At 34.6% G+C, this 22,674-nt stretch overlaps 2 protein-coding genes across 2 annotated transcripts; one reads left to right on the top strand and one right to left on the bottom strand.

Annotated features, from left to right (window-relative positions):
- Positions 1-16,945, bottom strand: LOC128189885 (protein VAC14 homolog). Its single transcript, XM_052861672.1, has 16 exons — positions 16,770-16,945; positions 14,763-14,913; positions 14,100-14,267; positions 13,722-13,784; positions 11,640-11,747; positions 8,499-8,608; positions 8,150-8,256; positions 7,411-7,549; positions 5,895-6,032; positions 4,943-5,135; positions 3,360-3,601; positions 2,767-2,941; positions 2,241-2,359; positions 2,022-2,101; positions 1,440-1,596; positions 1-1,127 (listed from the first exon to the last, which is right to left on the bottom strand). Exons 1-16 carry the CDS (start codon positions 16,868-16,870, stop codon positions 995-997), a joined length of 2,184 nt encoding a protein of 727 aa, XP_052717632.1. The 5' UTR covers positions 16,871-16,945; the 3' UTR covers positions 1-994.
- A 203-nt stretch (positions 16,946-17,148) lies between these two features.
- On the top strand, positions 17,149-21,553 carry LOC128189038 (uncharacterized). The gene is made up of 4 exons (XM_052860445.1): positions 17,149-17,581; positions 18,736-18,933; positions 19,351-19,485; positions 19,703-21,553. Exons 1-4 carry the CDS (start codon positions 17,351-17,353, stop codon positions 19,832-19,834), a joined length of 696 nt encoding a protein of 231 aa, XP_052716405.1. The 5' UTR covers positions 17,149-17,350; the 3' UTR covers positions 19,835-21,553.
- The last annotated feature ends 1,121 nt before the right edge of the window (positions 21,554-22,674 follow it).

Raw genomic sequence — 22,674 nt, 5'->3', positions numbered from 1 at the left:
GAAAAAAAATCACACCATAAAATAAAAGCTTGTATGTCATTTGTATTTGCTAGCCTAAGGTATTGTTTCATACAGACACAGGAAACAATTTTGTTTAAAAATTACATGGTGAAAATTAAAAAATTAATGCTTCTAAATAATTTCTGAGGACTGGTCAGAAACTTCTGTGTATATGTGTCACTCAGTGACCATGATTTAATTTACAAACATCTTTACAATCCATCCATACATAATGATACAATAGTTAGCTAGTCATGTGATTATAACTCTACGATCGACATCTTTACAATCCATCCATACATAATGATACAATAGTTAGCTAGTCTTGTGATTATAACTCTACAATCGACATCTTTACAGCACTACAGTGTGAAACATATATAGCATGTTCTGCTCATTCATAAAATAAATATTGCACAGGGTTAACTCCGACTCGACAATCCTTCCACGTAACAGTCTCAGACTTTTAGGTTTGTTTAGATTTCACAATACTATTAGATTGACACATGTTCAAGTTAATATACTATTAGATTCAGTTCAAGTTCATTAAAATAAAATAAAATTGTAGTTTTATGCCGGTAAATTTTATGAATATAAATCTCATATATAATATTGTTTACTATAATTAACTATAATTTACTGTCATTAAATTTAATTAGCAAGAACATTTTTGCACTATATTACTTTAATTTGCCCCATTCCTCAGTATAAAGCAAATTTAAAATAGTGATTCTTTTAATGGTTACGGGCAAAAATAGCACTAAACGTACAGTATCAAAAATTCATTTAATGATTATATTCGACTAGCGTATCCCGCAATTGATCCCTAATAAGGGCACCCCTCTGTATATTAATGCTTATCAAAGAGACCCCTCTATATGGAAAGAAACCATGCCAGTCCATATAAAACACCCCTCCCTTTCTTTCTAAAAGACACATGGATTGCTTCCTTTGGTCAGTGAGGATGATATGTCGGCAGACTCGTATGACCCCCTCACGTGGCCGCCTTGATCATCTTTTTGTTCCGAGCCTCGCGATGTCGCGCCTGGACCTGCAGAAAGTGCTGATGAAGCTCCTTGAAGTTGATTTTGGAGACAAGAGGCCGCGGGTCTTTGCTGGACTGTGGTCTGTGTAACAGTAAAAGGTAAATGTGGTTAATCACCTGATATAACATTCACCCAACGGCATTCAAAGAATCAGCTCCTCTTATCACCTCATGCCAAGTATGAAAATCCAGATCAACACATTAATTATTGTTCATTATCCCCATCATAAATACAAACAATGATTGAATAAAATGAATAAAGTGAAAAAAAAAATTAATATAGAGTTCATAGATAGACTGACTTTAACTGTGTTTTACAATAGATTCGCGGATTAATGAGCATGATACAGTAAAACATAGAGTGGGTGCTATTTAAGCAGAATTTGGGACATACTTTTCTTTCATGGCTAGAAGCTGGTAATGGGGTATACAGTCCAGACGGAATCGGAGAAGTTTGAATGCCTCGGACTGTGGCAGCAGCATTAACAGGCCGTACAGGGAACGGATCAGGTCCTGGTTGTGTTGGACGTCCAACAGCTGCAGGCGTAAATCTGTGGCAGAACAGAATTAATTATTATCAAGTAACGCTCAGCTTAAATCTATCTCAGAAAACAGCGTCATTCAGTATGAACTATAGGCAAAAATATGTGTCAGTGTATGACAGCATTAAACAGGAAGCATGATTCTGTGTCAGAGTTTTGCAGCATTGATTATGTCAACATCTAAAATTCTAGGCATAAATATGTGTCAAAGTATAGAAGCATTAATTTTTTGTGTCAGGATTTCAGGATAAGGCAACATTATATAAGACCATGCTAAATGGAAAGGTCTTTGTTTAAATTTGACTGCTTTACGCATAATGACAATTAGGAAACATAGTATGAAACATTATGTTAGTTAATTCTTGCCCAAGTATTGCAAATACAGTCATACAAACAAATTTAATTTATCTTCATGTAATAATAAGGTGACTTACATGCAAATATGGGAGATTCAATGAGTTGCACTAGTTTGTCTATTTCCTTTAGAAAGTCCACTGTGATTTCTAGATCCCCACTGAGGGCGGTGTTAAGGAGAGATCAAACAAAAAACACATCCTTTTTATCTGTGTGTCTTATGATTGGCATTTACAATTAGTTCAATATAAGAATTTAAAATGGCTGTTGATTTCATTCAGAGTTGAGACTAAGGATACAAGGTCTGTAGAAGGTCGCTGGCATGGTGATAGTTCTGGGTCAGATAACAGAGGGAGATGGTTGCTATGGGACTGTGACACCAGGACTTGTAGAGACAGCAGAACAGAGCACAGCTCCCCTGTAAAACACAGGAAATTTTATTTCTGTCTTCTAAGACAGTCGGTTATAGATAATAATTTCAGAGTAAGTATATAGTAAGTGGTCAACTTATTCCACTATACAAATGATATGACAGAATAATTTTCATTATATATTCTATATTAATCATAAACATATTATTTGATAAAACAACCACTAGTGTCATCCTCTGACATAGATATCTGCAAGGAGAGGTAGATGGAAAAAATTGAAATGAATGTTTTACAGAGGAAATGTATCTTCTGACAGAAATATCTATGTGTATATATGAGAGAAATATATATAATCTTTATGAGAGAAATTACATAAAGCAGACCGACAAATTACATTTGAAAACCTGTCCCTGATCTGGCATTGAAAAAAAAGCTTCATCAGATGAGGACAAACCTGAGTGTCAAGGTTCTTGAGTTGAGTCCTGAGTTCAAACAACTCGGCGGAGGTTAACAGAATGGTGTTCAGGGTCTGGACTATCTTACAGGCGAAGCCGACGTCCCCTTCGTCCACGATGATCTGAGAGAACGACTTAAAGATGTCCTCCGCCGTCAGGAGCTGACACAATTGTCTGCAAATCAGAAGCAAGGAACTAAAGAGGTTGTCCTTTTGATAGCAATTTGAATTTTGGTCTCTGACATGCAATAAAATAAACACTAATAAATTACATAGTGTACCGGGTATTACTTTTTACAGTTAAGACTGTAACACATGCATCATTCATTTCTCTTACTTTGCTTGTTATCCACAAGAAAGTAACACTATGGATTTAATAATATAAAATACTACATAAAATAACCTTTATCTAGTCACTATCTTTTTTTAGCCTTTTAATGAATAATTCAATCAAGAGGCCACTTTGGCAAAATTTATGAAAGAAGATGAGATTGAAAATTTGAAATTAAGCCACCTTTTCTTAACTTAAAAGTTTCTAACTTAAAATTCTGATATACCCAAATAATGTACAGTATATATAAGTCATTGTTTACCTGATGATAAAGTAGCCTCTTTCATCTGGCTCCAACAGTTGTCTGTCCTTCTTGAACAGCTCCAGTAAGAAAGCCATAAACTTGGAGAAGTACTCATTGAGTGTTTCCCCGCCCCCGCCCGCACCCTCAGGCATATCCTTGGTCTTTGTTTTACCCTGATTGGCTGGGGTAGCTGTCTTTGTCTCGAGTCCAGCTGGATTGGAGGAAATTTCAGCCAAGGCTTCTAGGTCCAACAAAACAACCTGTCAAATATAAAGCCTCTACAGATATACCGGTAACTTTAGGTGGCATGTTCTCAGAATCTTTTCTAAATCACAGTGACAATGAAATATTGTACATTTCAATCATTTTCCGCAACATCACAAAATAGTTACTGGTACATGCTATTACCGGTAGTAATAATGTAATATTTTTCTGTACAGATAATGATGTTACATGTAATATGTAAGAATGTTTTCAGCTATTATGTATTATCTTATATTGTATCAGTGCCTCTTCTTACTCACAGTGACAATGTCTGTGATGTAGCATGTTAATAGTGATAATAATATCAGTAATATGTTATTAGTACCTCCTGCGACTCGTTGACAATGTCTGTGATGTAGCATGTTAATAGTGATAATAACATCATTCAGTAATATGTTATTGGTACCTTCTGCGACTCATTGACAATGTCTGTGATGTAGCATGTTAATAGTGATAATAACATCAGTAATATGTTATTGGTACCTCCTGCGACTCGTTGACAATGTCTGTGATGTAGCATGTTAATAGTGATAATAACATCAGTAAAATGTTATTGGTACCTCCTGCGACTCGTTGACAATGTCTGTGATGTAGCATGTTAATAGTGATAATAACATCAGTAATATGTTATTGGTACCTCCTGCGACTCGTTGACAATGTCTGTGATGTAGCATGTTAATAGTGACAATAATATCAGTCATATGTTATTGGTACCTCCTGCGACTTGTCTGACAATGTCTGTGATGTAGCATGTTAATAGTGATAATAACATCAGTAATATGTTATTGGTACCTCCTGCGACTCGTTGACAATGTCTGTGATGTAGCATGTTAATAGTGACAATAATATCAGTAATATGTTATTGGTACCTCCTCCGACTCGTCAGACAATGTCTGTGATGTAGCAAGTTAATATTGATAATAACATCAGTAATATGTTATTGGTACCTCCTCCGACTCCTCTGACAATGTCTGTGATGTAGCATGTTAATATTGATAATAACATCAGTAATATGTTATTGGTACCTCCTGCGACTTGTCTGACAATGTCTGTGATGTAGCATGTTAATAGTGATAATAACATCAGTAATATGTTATTGGTACCTCCTCCGACTCGTCTGACAATGTCTGTGATGTAGCATGTTAATATTGATAATAACATCAGTAATATGTTATTGGTACCTCCTGCGACTTGTCTGACAATGTCTGTGATGTAGCATGTTAATAGTGATAATAACATCAGTAATATGTTATTGGTACCTCCTGCGACTCGTCTGACAATGTCTGTGATGTAGCATGTAAATAGTGATAATAATATCAGTAATATGTTATCGGTACCTCCTCCGACTCGTCAGACAATGTCTGTAGCAGCACAGGGAAGAAGGTGTCCACGTTCTGGAAGGTCCGCTTGGGGACCTTGGTCAGCATGTGACCCAGCCACTGCAGGGCCGCGACCTTGGTCCCGAAGTTCCCACCCTCCAGGATGTGACAGATGACGGATATCACCTCTCCCACGTCCAGCTGACAGGAGCTGTAATCCGACAGAATAAAACAGAATCAATATGTATCTAGTGTCAACAGAATCAAACATACATCTGGTGAAATACGCCTTGTCATTCCTCATTCACATGTCATGTGCCATGACAGAGCTTAGAGCTCAAATTCCAGGAACCAACACATGTATCACAAAGTATTCATTTGTCTGGACATTGTCATCATAAACAAAATACATGGTTACATGTAAATAGAATAATTTTAAAGGAATGAAGACTATTACCAGAAATTTTGATATGTGTCTTGTTTGCCTTAATATTCAGTGGCTTTAATAACTTTGTTATAGGTCATAAATTTGTTATACAATATTGTGCTGATGTTAGGTATTACAAATGTGTGACTTCATCGGTAATTGTTGAACAACAATTTTCGCGGATTTCGTTATTGAGTTGATCAACAAAATTAAATGCTCACTGAAGTAAGATCCATGACAACAGATGACACTGTAAAGACTATTGTCTATGATTTTTACATATCATCAAAACTGTGAATTTCCTGAATTCTACGAAGGTTGATGTACACAAATATAAAGAGAGAAAGAGAGACAGAGAAAGAGAGAGACAGAGAAAGAGAGATACAGAGAGAGAGATATTGATTTTCCCATAATAGAATATCATTACTTGTATACAATAGCCAATGATAAATGATCAAGCCTTCATGTAGTTATAGTTTAATTTTATAAAATAATTTTTAGAGACAAAAATTTGAAGTTAGACATTACAAAAAATCAACCTACCTTGAGAGACCTTTCTGGGCTTCTTCACTTTGTTCTCGAAAACCTTGACCTTTGACCTCATTCACTGTAGGAATGTCATCAATGTCAGACACCAGGTCTTTGAGGGCATCATTCAAGGACTTGGCCGCCTCCGCGACACTTCCAAAGGTCAAGGATATTAACTAACATCACTTTGGTATACAGATAAACGTTAATATGGTAAAACAATATTAAAACTAGAGTTACTGTGAGCAAGCTCACAATTGATACCCCCCGCTAAGAAAAAAATCATAACGCGTGTATTTTTGCTATTATAGAAAATATTGGATGAATCTATTTCACTGTCCATTTTCTATAAATAACAACTGCTTTATTTTTGAAAACTGTTAAATTTTAGCTTCTAATATTTCCATTAATACATTTAAGACATGACACAGACAGAATTTATCTTTTTTGAAACAATGACCTTGAACTTTCTCAATTGACCTTGGGCCAAGGTAATGACACACCCTTTTATCATAAGCAATCTTTGTGTGAAGAAAGAACCTCCAATGTTTCCCCATAAGAAAGATATGGACCGGACACAAATTTTGCATTTTTTCTGCCAGTAACCTTGACCTTGCCCGAATGACCTTGGGTCAAGGTCATGAAACACCCTTAGGTCATAAGCAATCTTTGTGTGAAGTAAGAACTTCCAATGTTTCCCCATAAGAAAGATATGGACCGGACACGAATATTACACTTTTTCTGCCAGTGACCTTGACCTTGCCCGAATGACCTTGGGTCAAGGTCATGACACACCCTTAGATCATAAGCAATCTTTGTGTGAAGTAAGAACTTCCTATGTTTCTCCATAAGAAAGATATGGACCGGACACGAATTTTGCACTTTTTCTGCCAGTGACCTTGACCTTGCCCGAATGACCTTGGGCCAAGGTCATGACACACCCTTAGGTCATAAGCAATCTTTGTGTGAAGTTAGAACTTCCAATGTTTCCCCATAAGAAAGATATGGACCGGACACAAATTTTACACTTTTTCTGCCAGTGACCTTGACCTTGCCCGAATGACCTTGGGTCAAGGTCATGACACACCCTTAGGTCATAAGCAATCTTTGTGTGAAGTAAGAACTTCCAATGTTTCTCCATAAGAAAGATATGGACCGGACACGATTGCACAGACAGACGGACAGACAGACAGACGGACAGATGGACGGACGGACAAGGTGATTCCTATATACCCCCCCCCAAACTTTGTTTGCGGGGGGGTATAATAAAGAGCCAGGGAAGAGGGATTTCATTGATTTTAATGCAGTTCGTTATATCCTTTAAGTCTATGATACAATTATAAGATAAGGGGGATGAAACTAACTTCACTTCGAGCATGAATTGATTATAAGCATGTTCGCTATATCTGTGTTTTACTGTTAATCACGATCCTTGATTTTATCTTTCATTTCCTGTAAAAGCAACCTAATTCCCTTATAAAATTACATGCAATTACACGGCATTCTTATTCTCCTGTTTAATGAAGGATACTTCCTCTGTTTGTCTGATGCCCCCTGTAGGTGGGGTAGGACAGCATTAATGATGCCCGGGGTGTACTGAATCATGGTGCGACCAGCTTGACCTATGAACTCTCTTAACCAGGTCATGGCAGTGTACTGAATGAGGTCATCTAAAAGGAGTAAATAATCATAAGCACCTCTCTAAATCTTGTTTCAATTACTTCCTTCTTTAGCATTAATTGTAAAAGGAAAATCAGGAAATAGTCAGCAAGGACCAATAATGAACATAGGTTAATGGCTCTTTCCTTGTATGCAATGCTTGAATGTCATTAAAAATAAAACATCTCATTCAAATGATATTCTATTTGTCTATACATGTATCTCATAAAAATTCCCACTTACCCTGACCTGAACAGTGAAAAAATAATAAAGTTCCCGTCAAATATTACTGATGCTGTGAAAGATGAACAAATTTCAGCATGTTCAATTACTTACACTGACTGAAGCCATAAGCAAGAACTTATTCTGACTGTAACAAGGACCTCCCCAGCTTTAATTAACATTGACTTGCTCTAACTTAATTCTTGATTTACCCAAACCTTAACAAGGACCAACCCAGTATGCAGAAAGGAGTAAGCTCTGATTTACCCATACTCCAGCCTTGACTTGTATGTTCCTGTGCCCAGACTTTAGCATCAACTTACTCTGACTTTAGCATCAACTTACTCTGACTTTAGCATTGACTTACCTATACTCTAGCATGTTCTTACCTGGACTGTTGCAGTGAATGATGAGGATGTTTGCCATGCCTTCATATTTGACCCCAGAGTTGCTATTCTTTATACCATTTAGGAATTCAGTTAGGAGGTTCTGACACCTTAAATCCAAAAACAAAACCTATAATTAGCCTGACAGGAATTCCAATACATACAACAGGAAATTCAAAGGGCAAAAAACAACCAACATAATCAATGCATGGAAAAAAAAACACAACAAGGAAGCTACTTGAGCTTTGGATTCACATGAGGATACATGTACTTGAATGTTTAAAACATTAAATCAAATTTGCATGGAAGCTAATGATATAACAAAAGTAATCTAAAGAAGTAGTAAACATACATTTTGCTTATCTCTGGATTTGAATCTCCCAGGATGTTAAATAATCCATCCAAGAATTCAGGCAGAAGGACTACCATGTTGATGTCTGGCACAGCATCCAGTATAGTTATCTGTAATACACAGAATCCAGTATAGTTATCTGTAATACACAGAATCCGTATAGTTATCTGTAAAACATAAAATCCAGTATAGTTATCTGTAATACACAGAATCCAGTATAGTTATCTGTAATACACAGAATCCAGTATAGTTATCTGTAATACATAAAATCCAGTATAGTTATCTGTAATATACAGCATCCAGTATAGTTATCTGTAATACACAGAATCCAGTATAGTTATCTGTAAAACATAAAATCCAGTATAGTTATCTGTAATACACAGAATCCAGTATAGTTATCTGTAATACACAGAATCCAGTATAGTTATCTGTAATACATAAAATCCAGTATAGTTATCTGTAATATACAGCATCCAGTATAGTTATCTGTAATACACAGAATCAAGTATAGTTATCTGTAATACATAAAATCCAGTATAGTTATCTGTAATATACAGCATCCAGTATAGTTATCTGTAATACACAGAATCCAGTATAGTTATCTGTAATACATAGAATCCAGTATAGTTATCTGTAATACATAGAATCCAGTATAGTTATCTGTAATACATAGAATCCAGCATAGTTATCTGTAATACACAGAATTCAGTTTAGTTATCTGTAATACATAGCATCCAGTATAGTTATCTGTAATACACAAAATTCAGTATAGTTATCTGTAATACACAGAATCTAGTATAGTTATCTGTAATACACAGAATCTAGTATAGTTATCTGTAATACATAAAATCCAGTATAGTTATCTGTAATACATAGAATCCAGTATAGTTATCTGTAATACATAGAATCCAGTATAGTTATCTGTAATACATAGAATCCAGCATAGTTATCTGTAATACACAGAATTCAGTTTAGTTATCTGTAATACATAGCATCCAGTATAGTTATCTGTAATACACAAAATTCAGTATAGTTATCTGTAATACACAGAATCTAGTATAGTTATCTGTAATACACAGAATCTAGTATAGTTATCTGTAATACATAGAATCCAGTATAGTTATCCGTAATACACAGAATCCAGTATAGTTATCTGTAATACACAGAATCCAGTATAATTATCTGTAATACACAGAATCTAGTATAGTTATCTGTAATACACAAAATTCAGTATAGTTATCTGTAATACACAGAATCTAGTATAGTTATCTGTAATACACAGAATCTAGTATAGTTATCTGTAATACATAAAATCCAGTATAGTTATCTGTAATACATAGAATCCAGTATAGTTATCTGTAATACATAGAATCCAGTATAGTTATCTGTAATACATAGAATCCAGCATAGTTATCTGTAATACACAGAATTCAGTTTAGTTATCTGTAATACATAGCATCCAGTATAGTTATCTGTAATACACAAAATTCAGTATAGTTATCTGTAATACACAGAATCTAGTATAGTTATCTGTAATACACAGAATCTAGTATAGTTATCTGTAATACACAGAATCTAGTATAGTTATCTGTAATACATAGAATCCAGTATAGTTATCCGTAATACACAGAATCCAGTATAGTTATCTGTAATACACAGAATCCAGTATAGTTATCTGTAATACACAGAATCTAGTATAGTTATCTGTAATACATAGAATCCAGTATAGTTATCCGTAATACACAGAATCCAGTATAGTTATCTGTAATACACAGAATCCAGTATAGTTATCTGTAATACACAGAATCTAGTATAGTTATCTGTAATACATAGAATCCAGTATAGTTATCTGTAATACACAGCATCCAGTATAGTTATCTGTAATACACAGAATCCAGTATAGTTATCTGTAATACATAAAATTCAGTATAGTTATCTGTAATACATAAAATTCAGTATAGTTATTTGTAATACATAAAATCCAGCATAGTTATCTGTAATACATAAAATCCAGCATAGTTATCTGTAATACATAAAATTCAGTATAGTTATCTGTAATACATAAAATTCAGTATAGTTATCTGTTATACATAAAATTCAGTATAGATATCTGTAATACATAAAATTCAGTATAGTTATCTGTAATACATAAAATTCAGTATAGTTATCTGTAATACACAGAATCCAGTATAGTTATCTGTAATACATAAAATTCAGTATAGTTATCTGTAATACATAAAATTCAGTATAGTTATCTGTAATACACAGAATCCAGTATAGTTATCCATAATACACAAAATCCAGTATAGTTATCTGTAATACACAGAATCTAGTATAGTTATCTGTAATACACAGAATCCAGTATAGTTATCTGTAATACACAGAATCTAGTATAGTTATCTGTAATACACAGAATCCAGTATAGTTATCTGTAATACACAAAATCCAGCATAGTTATCTGTAATACATAAAATTCAGTATAGTTATCTGTAATACACAGAATCCAGGATAGTTATCCGTAATACACAAAATCCAGTATAGTTATCTGTAATACACAAAATCCAGTATAGTTATCTGTAATACACAGAATCCAGTATAGTTATCTGTAATACATAGAATCCAGTATAGTTATCTGTAATACATAGAATCCAGTATAGTTATCTGTAATACACAGAATCCAGTATAGTTATCTGTAATACATAGAATCCAGTATAGTTATCTGTAATACACAGAATCCAGTATAGTTATCTGTAATACATAGAATCCAGTATAGTTATCTGTAATACACTAAATCCAATATAGTTATCTGTAATACATAAAATCCAGCATAGTTATCTGTAATACACAGAATCCAGTATAGTTATCTGTAATACACAAAATCCAGTATAGTTATCTGTAATACACAAAATCCAGCATAGTTATCTGTTATACATAGAATTCAGCATAGTTATCTGTAATAAACAGCATTCAGTATAGTCATCTTTAATACACAAAGATTTGGTGTCTGTACACTTATTACAATGTTAGGCATTCTGAATTGTGTTAAAAGATCACAGTTTATCCATGCTTTAAAATCCTTGTACAGAACTATATAGAGATAAATGTAATGTTGTTTGTTTGTGATTACAGTCTATGTATTACCCAGGACACGATGAACTGGCGGGCCTCGGGGTTCTTGGCGTAGATGCGGTCCCTCAGGAGGGGCATGAAGGCCATCAGGTCAAAGGACGGGCTCTCCGTCACAATGTCCTACAATTACAGAGGTCACCGCTCATTGAGGATGTTAACATGCACAGTGATACATAAAGCGGAATCAGCTCTACTGCTTGATGTTGATTCTCTTGACATCCAAATACAGGTCAGATTTTCACTGAATACATGTCATGTTTCAATACACACAAAAACACAATGACAGTGCTGCCATCAAAATTCTTTGAGATGGAGGAAATACAGTATAATAGTATAGGACCATGAATGAAAGTTAAACATTCAAAGATTCAAAATGCTATGAATCTCTTTTGTCCAAAACAAAGAGCAGGTGTCCCTGTTGAGGTAGTACTTTTCTTTTGATGCTTTCCTTGGTGAGATGCTGAGCTTGATTAGATTCTAAACTTGCAGAGGTTAATACCTAGATGAGATTCTTACCTTGATTAGATTCTAACCTTGGTGATATGCTTACCTTGATCAGCCTGTCCAATAGTTCTTCCCTTGATCAGCCTGTCCAATAGTTCTTCCCTTGATCAGCCTGTCCAATAATTTTTACCTTGATCAGCCTGTCCAATAGTTCTTACCTTGATCAGCCTGTCCAATAGTTCTTACCTTGATCAGCCTGTCCAATAGTTCTTGCCTTGATCAGCCTGTCCAATAGTTCTTACCTTGATCAGCCTGTCCAATAGTTCTTACCAAGATTAGCCTGTCCAGTAATTCTTACCTTGATCAGCCTGTTCAGTAGTTCTTACCTTGATCAGCCTGTCCAATAGTTCTTACCTTGATCAGCCTGTCCAATAGTTCTTACCTTGATCAGCCTGTTAATAAGTTCTCACCTTGATCAGCCTGTCCAATAGTTCTTACCTTGATCCGACTGTCCAGTAGTTCTTACCTTGATCAGCCTGTCCAATAGTTCTTCCCTTGATCAGCCTGTCCAATAGTTCTTACCTTGATCAGCCTGTCCAATAGTTCTTAACTTGATCAGCCTGTCCAATAGTTCTTACCATGATCAGTCTGTACCTTGATCAGCCTGTCCAATAGTTCTTACCTTGATCATCCTGTCCAATAGTTCTTACCTTGATCATCCTGTCAAATAGTTCTTACCTTGATCGGCCTGTCCAATAGTTCTTACCTTGATCAACCTGTTCAATAGTTCTTACCTTGATCAGCCTGTCAAATAGTTCTTACCTTGATCAGCCTGTCCAATAGTTCTTACCTTGATCATCCTGTCCAATAGTTCTTACCTTGATCATCCTGTCAAATAGTTCTTACCTTGATCGGCCTGTCCAATAGTTCTTACCTTGATCAACCTGTTCAATAGTTCTTACCTTGATCAGCCTGTCCAATAGTTCTTACCTTGATCAGCCTGTCCAATAGTTCTTGCCTTGATCAGCCTGTCCAATAGTTCTTACCTTGATCAGCCTGTCCAATAGTTCTTACCTTGATCAGCCTGTCCAATAGTTCTTAACTTGATCAGCCTGTCCAATAGTTCTTACCATGATCAGTCTGTACCTTGATCAGCCTGTCCAATAGTTCTTACCTTGATCATCCTGTCCAATAGTTCTTACCTTGATCATCCTGTCAAATAGTTCTTACCTTGATCGGCCTGTCCAATAGTTCTTACCTTGATTAACCTGTTCAATAGTTCTTACCTTGATCAGCCTGTCAAATAGTTCTTACCTTGATCAGCCTGTCCAATAGTTCTTACCTTGATCAGCCTGTCCAATAGTTCTTACCTTGATCATCCTGTCAAATAGTTCTTACCTTGATCGGCCTGTCCAATAGTTCTTACCTTGATCAACCTGTTCAATAGTTCTTACCTTGATCAGCCTGTCCAATAGTTCTTACCTTGATCAGCCTGTCCAATAGTTCTTGCCTTGATCAGCCTGTCCAATAGTTCTTACCTTGATCATCCTGTCAAATAGTTCTTACCTTGATCAGCCTGTCCAATAGTTCTTACCTTGATCAGCCTGTCCAGTAGTTCTTACCTTGATCAGCCTGTCCAATAGTTCTTACCTTGATCAGCCTGTCCAATAGTTCTGTTCCATTCTTCACATTCTGGTCTGTGTCTGATGTCAACTACAACATTCATTATACCAAACTCACAGTCTTACATCATGAAGAACAAATGTAACTTACAAAATTCTGTTTATGATTAATATCAGTTCTTAAGGAAAATAAAAAGCAGTCTTATTTTTTATATCTATTGTTTGTTTAACACCCCCTCCCCACCCCCCACGAAAAATGACCACAAAACTCGAGAACATTTGAAGAATCTATAATAAAGGAATTACATGCTCTCTCTCTCTCTCTCTCTCTCTCTCTCTCTCTCTCTCTCTCTCTCTCTCTCTCTAAGACAGGGCACAAACTTTGATGTAACAGGTTGCTCTCTACCTTACTAATTCCAACAAAAATCTCGTTGAAGTAGGGCAGCACAAACCCACGGCAGACCTTGACAATGTTGTACAGAGCCTCACAAGCATAGTACCGCACTCGACTGTCTGCATCATGGAACGAGGACAGCACGGGTTGGACTAGTTCCCTCACGTAGTGCTGAGATTCCTACACAACAGCAGAATTAAATAATGAAAATAAGCTGGAAGTGCATACAATTCACGAGATATGTGTATGTACCAGATAACATAAAATTGCATTGTTTGTTAGGGATATTTAGCTAAATTAGATATTGAACAAAGTTTCCCAAAGTCAATCCTTCTTTTAATGTCACCTATCAAAGGAGGTTGTCTTTTTAAAAAAAAACCTGATAAATCTATATTATAATAAAATTACGGTACACTTTCCGTTTGCCTTTACTTTTGTTAACTGAAAAACTGCGCTCTGTTAGAATATAATACATGGAATATATTTGGAATACACACTAAAGTTGTTTTTACAAATGCAAGAATAAATCATTAAACAATTACTTGAACCCTACCTCTTTTAGAAGTATTCACAGTTGTTCATTAATATCAAACAAATAAAAATTCATTTCCTTAAAATTTATCATAAATAATAAATTAAGGACAGCCGTATTACTTCACTGCCTTGAACTCTGACCTTTCCGAGCCCAATCGCAGTAGCTGCCAAACCGATGGCTCCACCTTTCCTGGCATTGGGGTGATTAGACAGGGCAAAGTCCTCTCCCAGAACCTTTAGAATCCTTCGGATCTTGACAGGGTCATTGGCAATCACAAATTCTTTCACTAACCTTGAAAATCAAATTTAATTATTGTAACAACATCTGAAACAAAATTATAACCCTTTATTTGAATTTCTCAAACATGTGTAGCTCTAAAATCGGCAAAATGATAACTATATGTATAAGTTATACATGTACTAATAAAAGTATTCTAATTCAAAAAAGATTTGAAAGCATCATTCCAGTATATAACTGGTAATGATTGTTGAATAAAATATACAGTTTCAATCAGATTTATATATAGAACTCATAGGATGTAAGTAGAGTAACAAAACAGGTTCTTACTCTCATTATCCCTTTAGAAAAATTATGAAGCAGTTCTTAGTTACATGTTACATGCACATGATTGAAGATAGAAATTGCATGATCAAATCCAATATTTAAAAGCCTGAAGGGCTTTATGAAAGATTTTATCACACCCCGACCGAAATTATCACCTCATAATACTCAAAAGAATGATTCCTTATTATGTATATTTATATAATTTTCAGCCATTGTACGTTTAAAAATTTTAAGATTAATACGCAAACCCCGCTGGCGCCCCAATTTTACATCATTTGAAGTTAATGGACTGTATAGTTCAAAATCAATATGTAGTGTTATCACAGGCAAAGACACTGAAAGATGTAATATTTCAAAATAGCTACCTTCATTGACAAGTTCACTTTTGAAATTGGTTCCATTCTCTCCCTAACCCTAACTGGGATTTAGTTTCAATTTGAAATAGGGTGATTTAACCATGCATTGGACACATACCTTGGATCGGACAACTTTGGTTAAAAACATACAAATAAATGTGCAAGCGCTCATGTGTTTTTTGTATATCCCTGAATTAGAACTAATGAACTTTATCTGACATTCACATTGTCAAAGAAATAGCAATAGGCATCATAGAATGATGTAAAATATGCCATCATTAAAAATTTAGTTACGAAGTTTAATCACAAAACATTTTTGAATGTTGTGCAAAAATTGATTGTGAATTAGTGAAAATGCAATCTTTACCTAAAATAATTAGAAAGAAGTAAGTTATGAAACAAAATATGATAAAAATAAGTCTAAAAAATTTAAAGAATTAATGTCAAGGACATTTTTGCTCCATATACCGGTATTCATTTCACCATGGATCGGATACAAATTTCTGCATGTAACCATGCATATTGGACAGTTTTCAATGAATGATTTCTTCTAATAATTAAAATGATAGGTGCCCATTTCTTGTAATATACTTTAAATGTGAAGTAAAATTAAAAATTTTAAAATAATAGATACAAACATTTTCATTAGACCACTTAAAATTCGAGTTTTACGGACACAGCCTTCCTGTAGGAGATGGCACGACAAGGAACCCCTCATGATAAATATTCCTTTAAACAGAAGCAATAGTCAAAATTCCTGACTGTAGATTCGAGGATTTACATTAAAAGAAATCTAAATACCTGGTAGCAATTGAATAAGTTTATTTTTCTGAACCTTTGTATTTTTGCAATAAAACAAAAAAATGTTGTTATTATTAATCTCTACTATATAGCTGTCTGATGCTTGGTAAATATTGGCCGATACATGGTGATATAGTTCAACACTTCATTAATTTGCTTTATATCTTACATTTTTAACATTTTTACTATTGTTTCTCCAAAAACTAAGCAAGGGGAAAACCAGTAACTTTTAAAACAATTTTTATTTATATTTGGACGATATTTGATGGGTGTCAATGGGATGATTTTCCTTTGTATATGGTAAAATGTATTATCATTGTAAATATAGCAAACACGCTTGCATCCATGAATCAGTATATAACCAAAGCTCATGTTTGGTACAGAAACATAGTGAAAATAGCGACCTTGAACTGTGATGACGCTTACCTCTCGACTTCTAAAGCTCCTGTCTTCCTTTTTTCGTACAGTTTATCATTTAAGTTTCGAACACACTGAGGACTAAGTGGTGCATATTCTTTGTCGTTCATATTTAATCAATTTTGTAGTCATTTTATTTAGGCCTCGGTTACACCGCCAAATTATCTGGGCGCAGCCATCTTGCGTGTCACGTGAATAGAATGTCTTGTGCTTACAACAATTTATGTCGTGTAAAAATAGTACAACAAAATATTTCAGCATTAAATTTCAAATGTATAACTTTTTGAAATTAATAAGAACTGTTTGCGATCAGAAAATGATAATTTAAACTAATATTTGCTGGAATTCTTCTCTATTTTGCGCGGATATGAATGGCATATGCGGCCTTGAAAACTGTCTGCTTTTGACAGAAAACAGCTGAGATGTTTTACATGTAAATTTAAATCGTCGCTACAAATAGACAGTTTCTTTATAGTACACATCTATTCTTTCATTCAGAGAAGACCCCAATTTTCTCCTGATTATGACCGATACCAGTTGAACAATTATCTCTTACAAGAGTTGTCTTTATTGGATGCAGCAGATCAAAGATGGAGAGAGGCTGCGGCGACAGAGAGGAGAAATTGACAGAACAGTCACGGGAGGCCGTATCAGGCTCATCGTCCATCACAAACCCCAACTACTGCGGGCCGGAGGACGAGGATAGCCCGGGGGTCAGGGTTCAACAGATGCAGTGTGTGGATGAGGGCAGCATGGTGATTGTGTATTGTAACACAGACTACCTGTTCTCTTGTAGCGGGACCATCAGGCTGCTTCAAGTGGTACATACTTTGATCATGGGTTTTTTTGTTGTTTGCGTTTTTTTTTTTGTTTTTTTTTTGGGGGGGGGTGGGTGGGGGTGGTGGGGGGGGGGGGGTCGCATCTGTATTTTTTATTCAGATCTTGAGCATCATAATAAAGATAAGTATGGGGCTTTGAATTGATTGTACTAAACGTTAGCATTGTGTTTATTCTAAAATTTGTTTTAAAGAATAAAATTTACCCTTAATTTAGAATGAAATACTTACAGAATTTTAAAATATCAGAAAAAGACATGATTGACACATGATACATCATGCAGGGATAATCATGGAAGCTTATTGACTGCAGCAAGATCAAATGCAGCTTTAAATATTGACAAATTAAATAATGTATACAGGGTTATTTTTCCCCATGCTATTAAAAAATTGCTTTGAATTCACCGTCTTTTATTGACCATTGATAAATGATATATTGATAAATATATAGAATAACAGAAAAAAAAATAATAAATGGAGTGGGAAGTCTAGATGACAAAGTGGATGTTCCCAGTACAAAATAATAAAATAGCTGTAGATCATATTACATGTAATAGAATATAAACACTAACGATAAAACAAGAAGCACTTTGGATAAAATGTAGAATAAATCATAATAATTGTTTATTTACAGTATAGTTTTCTTGGTTTCAGGTGTTGCATAAAGGTATTGTTTTATTATCACAATGACATTGATTTACATCCCATTTTCCTTCATGCATTCCAATGATTTGATATCCCTGGCTTCAATTACACATCTCTACAATTAAATAATAAATGAATTTACTCATTTAAGACAATCTGAATCACAGCTATGTGATAATTAATCTCTATCAATGCTATGTGATAATAATTACCATATGTGATAATATCTCCCAAAGCTTTGTGATAATTCTGTTCCCTGTTAATCCCTCAACTCCTGTCACCCTGATATTCTCTACCAATGGTATGTGATAATATCTACCAAAGCTATGTGATAATATCAACCAAAGCTATATGGGATAATATCTACCAATTAAAGCTTTGTGATAATTCTGTTCCCTGTTAATCCCTTAGCTCCAATGCTATGTGATAATCTCTATGCTATGTGATAATCTCTATGCTATGTGACAATAATTTTCCCCTGGTTAATTTCCTAGCTCCTGTCACTGTGCTGTTTGTTGAGTGTGGTAACCTGTGACGGACCGGATGGAGGGGACTTCCTGTCCCTCCCCAAGAGCTGGCTGCTACGCCTCCTGGTGTTTGTAATCGTCTGGACCTCCCTCACTGGCCTCTGTCTGTGGGGGGTGAGGGTGACTGGAGCAGACCAGATGCTGCCCATCAGTTGGTGGCTTTTGGTATAGTTTCTTTTCAAAATTATTCTTTGAGTTTTAAAAAACATTAGGAGGCAAAGGTATGAACATTCAGGCTTACCAATATTTCATGAAGAAATGTTAATATATGGCTTTATGAAAATGAGTAAATGTGAAATGTTTACTATGCATGCCAACTGAAATGTTCCAAAACTAATGTATATTCTGTTCTTAAACTGTCTTATATAAAGTAATCTTTTTTAGCATCTATACAACAAAAATCTTAGTTAAATATTCCGATAATCTTCTGAAATTTTTGTATGAAGTGATACCATAGATTCCAATAGAATACAATAAAATAATGGGAATTTTTATCCTGATTATTGAATATTCTGATATTAAGACTACTACTTTCAGTGCATTTGTTGATGGTGTCATCAAACAATTTCTTTTCATTTGCAGGACTTCATACTGTATTCCATTTTTTCACTCTCATACCTCGTCTCTACATCTCTCCTTGCCAATTACATTGAACATCTGAAACTGATAGAAAATAGCCTGCCAGGAGACTTGATCACAAAATTTCTCATTTCTGTTGTAAGTACTGGTAAAATTAAGAGCTATGAAATAAATGTGTATATTGAAAATAGATTTTATGTTGTGAGTACTGGTTGAATTTAAAATAAAATTAAGAAGTTAAGTGATGAATTTCAAATATGTTTTCTAAAGAAATATTGGTTTAGTTGTATAAATTTGTTTGATTTTTAGAGCAAAGTGAGTGTTACTGTATTGTGAGCTTGCTCCTGTTTTCCAGATATTGGGGTACCTCTGTGTTCTCCTGTACGGGCTGACTGCTCTTGTTGGATACAGAAGGTGGAGGATTCAGTGTCACTTGTTTAAAAGAAGGAAACTTTTGGAGTCTGAAGATTTTCTGGAAGTCTTGTAACTGTTCGCATCAAGGGGGAACAAACTGAGATTATTCATAAAATTGACAAATATTGTGTTATACCATTCAGTACAACATTACACAGTACAACGATAAATCCGTGTAAACATTGTTTAAGTTATCTCCCTTCTGCAATATCTTGTTATTCTTTTGAAGTGGTTTGGGCTTGATAGTCACTGACAGGATACCTGTTCAAACCCTCTGTGGTCATCTGATGATCCGTATGTACACCCATCACAGTAAACTCATATTTCAAAACTCTGCATTTTAAACACATGTAAATATAATATTTTTTCAATATTCTGTTTTAAGAATACATTGTACAGCTTATTGCATCTTTCCCTGCCATTACCCCATTTTCATGCATTACCCTCATTTTATTTTAAAAATGTGTTATTAGGTCACGTGAACGAAGGTTCAGTGAAGCTTTTCTGATTTCTGTTGTCCAGTGTCTTTCTGAGCTTCTTTAAACTATTCACATTTTGGCTCATGATCTTCCCTGGAACCTGGGTGTTTCAACAAAATTTGGCACAAATCATTGCAAGGTGAAAGGAATTTTGAATTTTCAAAATTAAGTGCCACATCTTTTTCCAGGGCAGATGATGAAAATTACTGGTAAACAGTATACCTGTCTTAATAAAATTCATTCTCTAAAGAATCAGCGCACTACAAATACCAATAGTTGAGTATCAGAAACAGATCCATGCATTAATGGCCTCTGTACAAATCCAACTCTCTTCAAATCAAGCCTTGGGTTAACCTCACTAGCAAGAGCTAGGCTAGAAATCTGCCACAACACTTACGCTTCCACATTCACCAAAAAAGCTTCTAAGTATAGTGTAGATTCAAAATAGTTTCTAAAACTTCCAACAAATAGTGGGGCCACAGGAGAGATGCTATTTAAGGTTCAACAATGAAATATATCTTCTCAAGAACTAAAATGCTTACAGTTTGTAATATATTGTTACACCAGCATCACAATGTAGTACATATTATTATAACCATGACCCCAGACAAACACAGCTAGGGATCTATGCTTAGTGGTCAATTACCATCAAATCTACCTTAAATTTTCATTCATCTTTCCTGAGCTCATGGTTTAAAATATAAAATTTGGAAATGGGTCCTAAAATTCATTAAACTGATATGCTACTGAAGTAAGCAATATGGCCATCGGCCACAATATTTGGTCTGTATGTTGTATACCACACATTGGGAGTTTGAACTAAACTTGATCTCAGTTTAATGTACTGATTGCTTCTATCCATTGTCCTCACTCTAACATGTTACATTAAATCTCCCTTATGTACAGTCATCCTATTAATTGTAATGTCCCAAAAGCCTTTTCATGTTGTTTTCATTGGTGCTTTATTTTAATGGTGCAATAATTGGAAAAAAAAAGAAATGATATTATTCATTTTACCATTCTATTTTTTATTGATGTTTACTAGTATCTTGCTGAACAAGTTTTTTTTTCACTCCCTTACTATATGACTGTAAAAGGAATAGAAAGATTTAAAATTCCCAAGGATTTGGGCATACTCACTTATTTCGTTATATTTTCCAGTTTCCTTTATATTAAAAAAACTGGCTTTATCCCTTTGAAATCCCATTGACCTTTCATTGATAATCCAGTTATTGTTGAATTAACATTTATGTTAATATGCTCTTCCTTGCTTTCAAGAGTTTTGTCCTACTTATTGTAATGTGATACAAATATATATATATATATATATATATATATATATATATATATATATATATATATATATATATGAACTAATATCATATTTGATAAAGTGTTGTTTGTACACATGGAATATTATATGTTGTCCATGTACATAAGGCCATATAAGTGCCATTTTAGCAATGTACTCAACACTTAAAGCTTAATGTTTTTTTTAAGAAAATGCATGTGCTCTGTGGCCTTAAGAACAAGGTCAAGGTCACAATTATCTTTTACACATGGCCTTAAGTACAAGGTCAAGGTTTTAGTAACCTTTTACACATATTTAAAACAATGACAAAAAAACACTCCTCCTGTAGTGCACTGATGATCAAAATTACAAACAACACAACTTGTCATGAACCCATATAGAGGTCAAGGTCATTGCTCCTGTTGAGTTTACTAGTTTATCTAGCTGTATGCTACATCTTAATGTACATGTCTGGAAAAATTTAGGAACTTCTTATTAAGGGACTAAGCAGAGTGATTTAAAAGGTTGGGATCCATGCCATGGGTCAAGGTCGCAAAATATTTAGTAAGATAATGCTCTAACTGTTGCTGTATTAGATTTCTGAATCATAAGTCATTGGTTTATTTCTTCATCTGTTGATATACATTTATTTCATACAGAATCTCATTTTATCTCATTTATTAGGATTAAGTTAGGCTTTATCTTAACAACATTGTAATTTGTTTACATGTATCAAAATGGGAATTTATTTGGTACATCTCTATATCAATTGGTATTTTATTTTTTATGTATTTTTCATGTACATATATAAACATATATAAATGTTTATTTCTTTTATAGGAGCTTGTTTACAATTGCCCAAGTCACTATTTTTAATTCTAAGTGCTTTCTTTTAAATTTTTTTACATTTACTTTACCATTAGGCACATAGCATCAGGGAGGGTCCAGCTCCCCCCCCCCCACTTTTTATCACAGCAAACATAAACATAACTATTCCTAAATTTACATTAAAAAGATTAAAAAATGAAAAATTGGAGCCCCCCCCCCCCCCCCCGGATTATGTTTTTCTTTTTGGGGGGGAATTAGTTTTTTTTTTTTTTTTTTTTTTGCTTGTCAAGATTTCTGAGGATTAGTCTAGCCCCC

The sequence above is a fragment of the Crassostrea angulata genome, chromosome 6 (assembly GCF_025612915.1).
Source record: "Crassostrea angulata isolate pt1a10 chromosome 6, ASM2561291v2, whole genome shotgun sequence".
NCBI classification, from domain to species: Eukaryota; Metazoa; Mollusca; class Bivalvia; order Ostreida; family Ostreidae; genus Magallana; species Magallana angulata.
The sequence above is the reverse complement of the archived record's forward strand: the minus strand, read 5'-3'. Positions and strand labels throughout refer to the sequence as shown.

Excerpts from the sequence above, each read along its gene's own strand:
- LOC128189038 (XM_052860445.1), top strand. The coding sequence starts at position 17,351 with ATGGAGAGAGGCTGCGGCGACAGAGAGGAGAAATTGACAGAACAGTCA. Across the intron at positions 18,934-19,350 it reads CCATCAGTTGGTGGCTTTTG|GACTTCATACTGTATTCCAT; the intron begins GTATAGTTTCTT and ends TTTCATTTGCAG. Across the intron at positions 19,486-19,702 it reads CAAAATTTCTCATTTCTGTT|ATATTGGGGTACCTCTGTGT; the intron begins GTAAGTACTGGT and ends CCTGTTTTCCAG.
- LOC128189885 (XM_052861672.1), bottom strand. The coding sequence starts at position 16,870 with ATGAACGACAAAGAATATGCACCACTTAGTCCTCAGTGTGTTCGAAAC. Across the intron at positions 5,136-5,894 it reads GCCCAGAAAGGTCTCTCAAG|CTCCTGTCAGCTGGACGTGG; the intron begins GTAGGTTGATTT and ends GTCGGATTACAG. Across the intron at positions 3,602-4,942 it reads TGTCTGACGAGTCGGAGGAG|GTTGTTTTGTTGGACCTAGA; the intron begins GTACCGATAACA and ends TATATTTGACAG.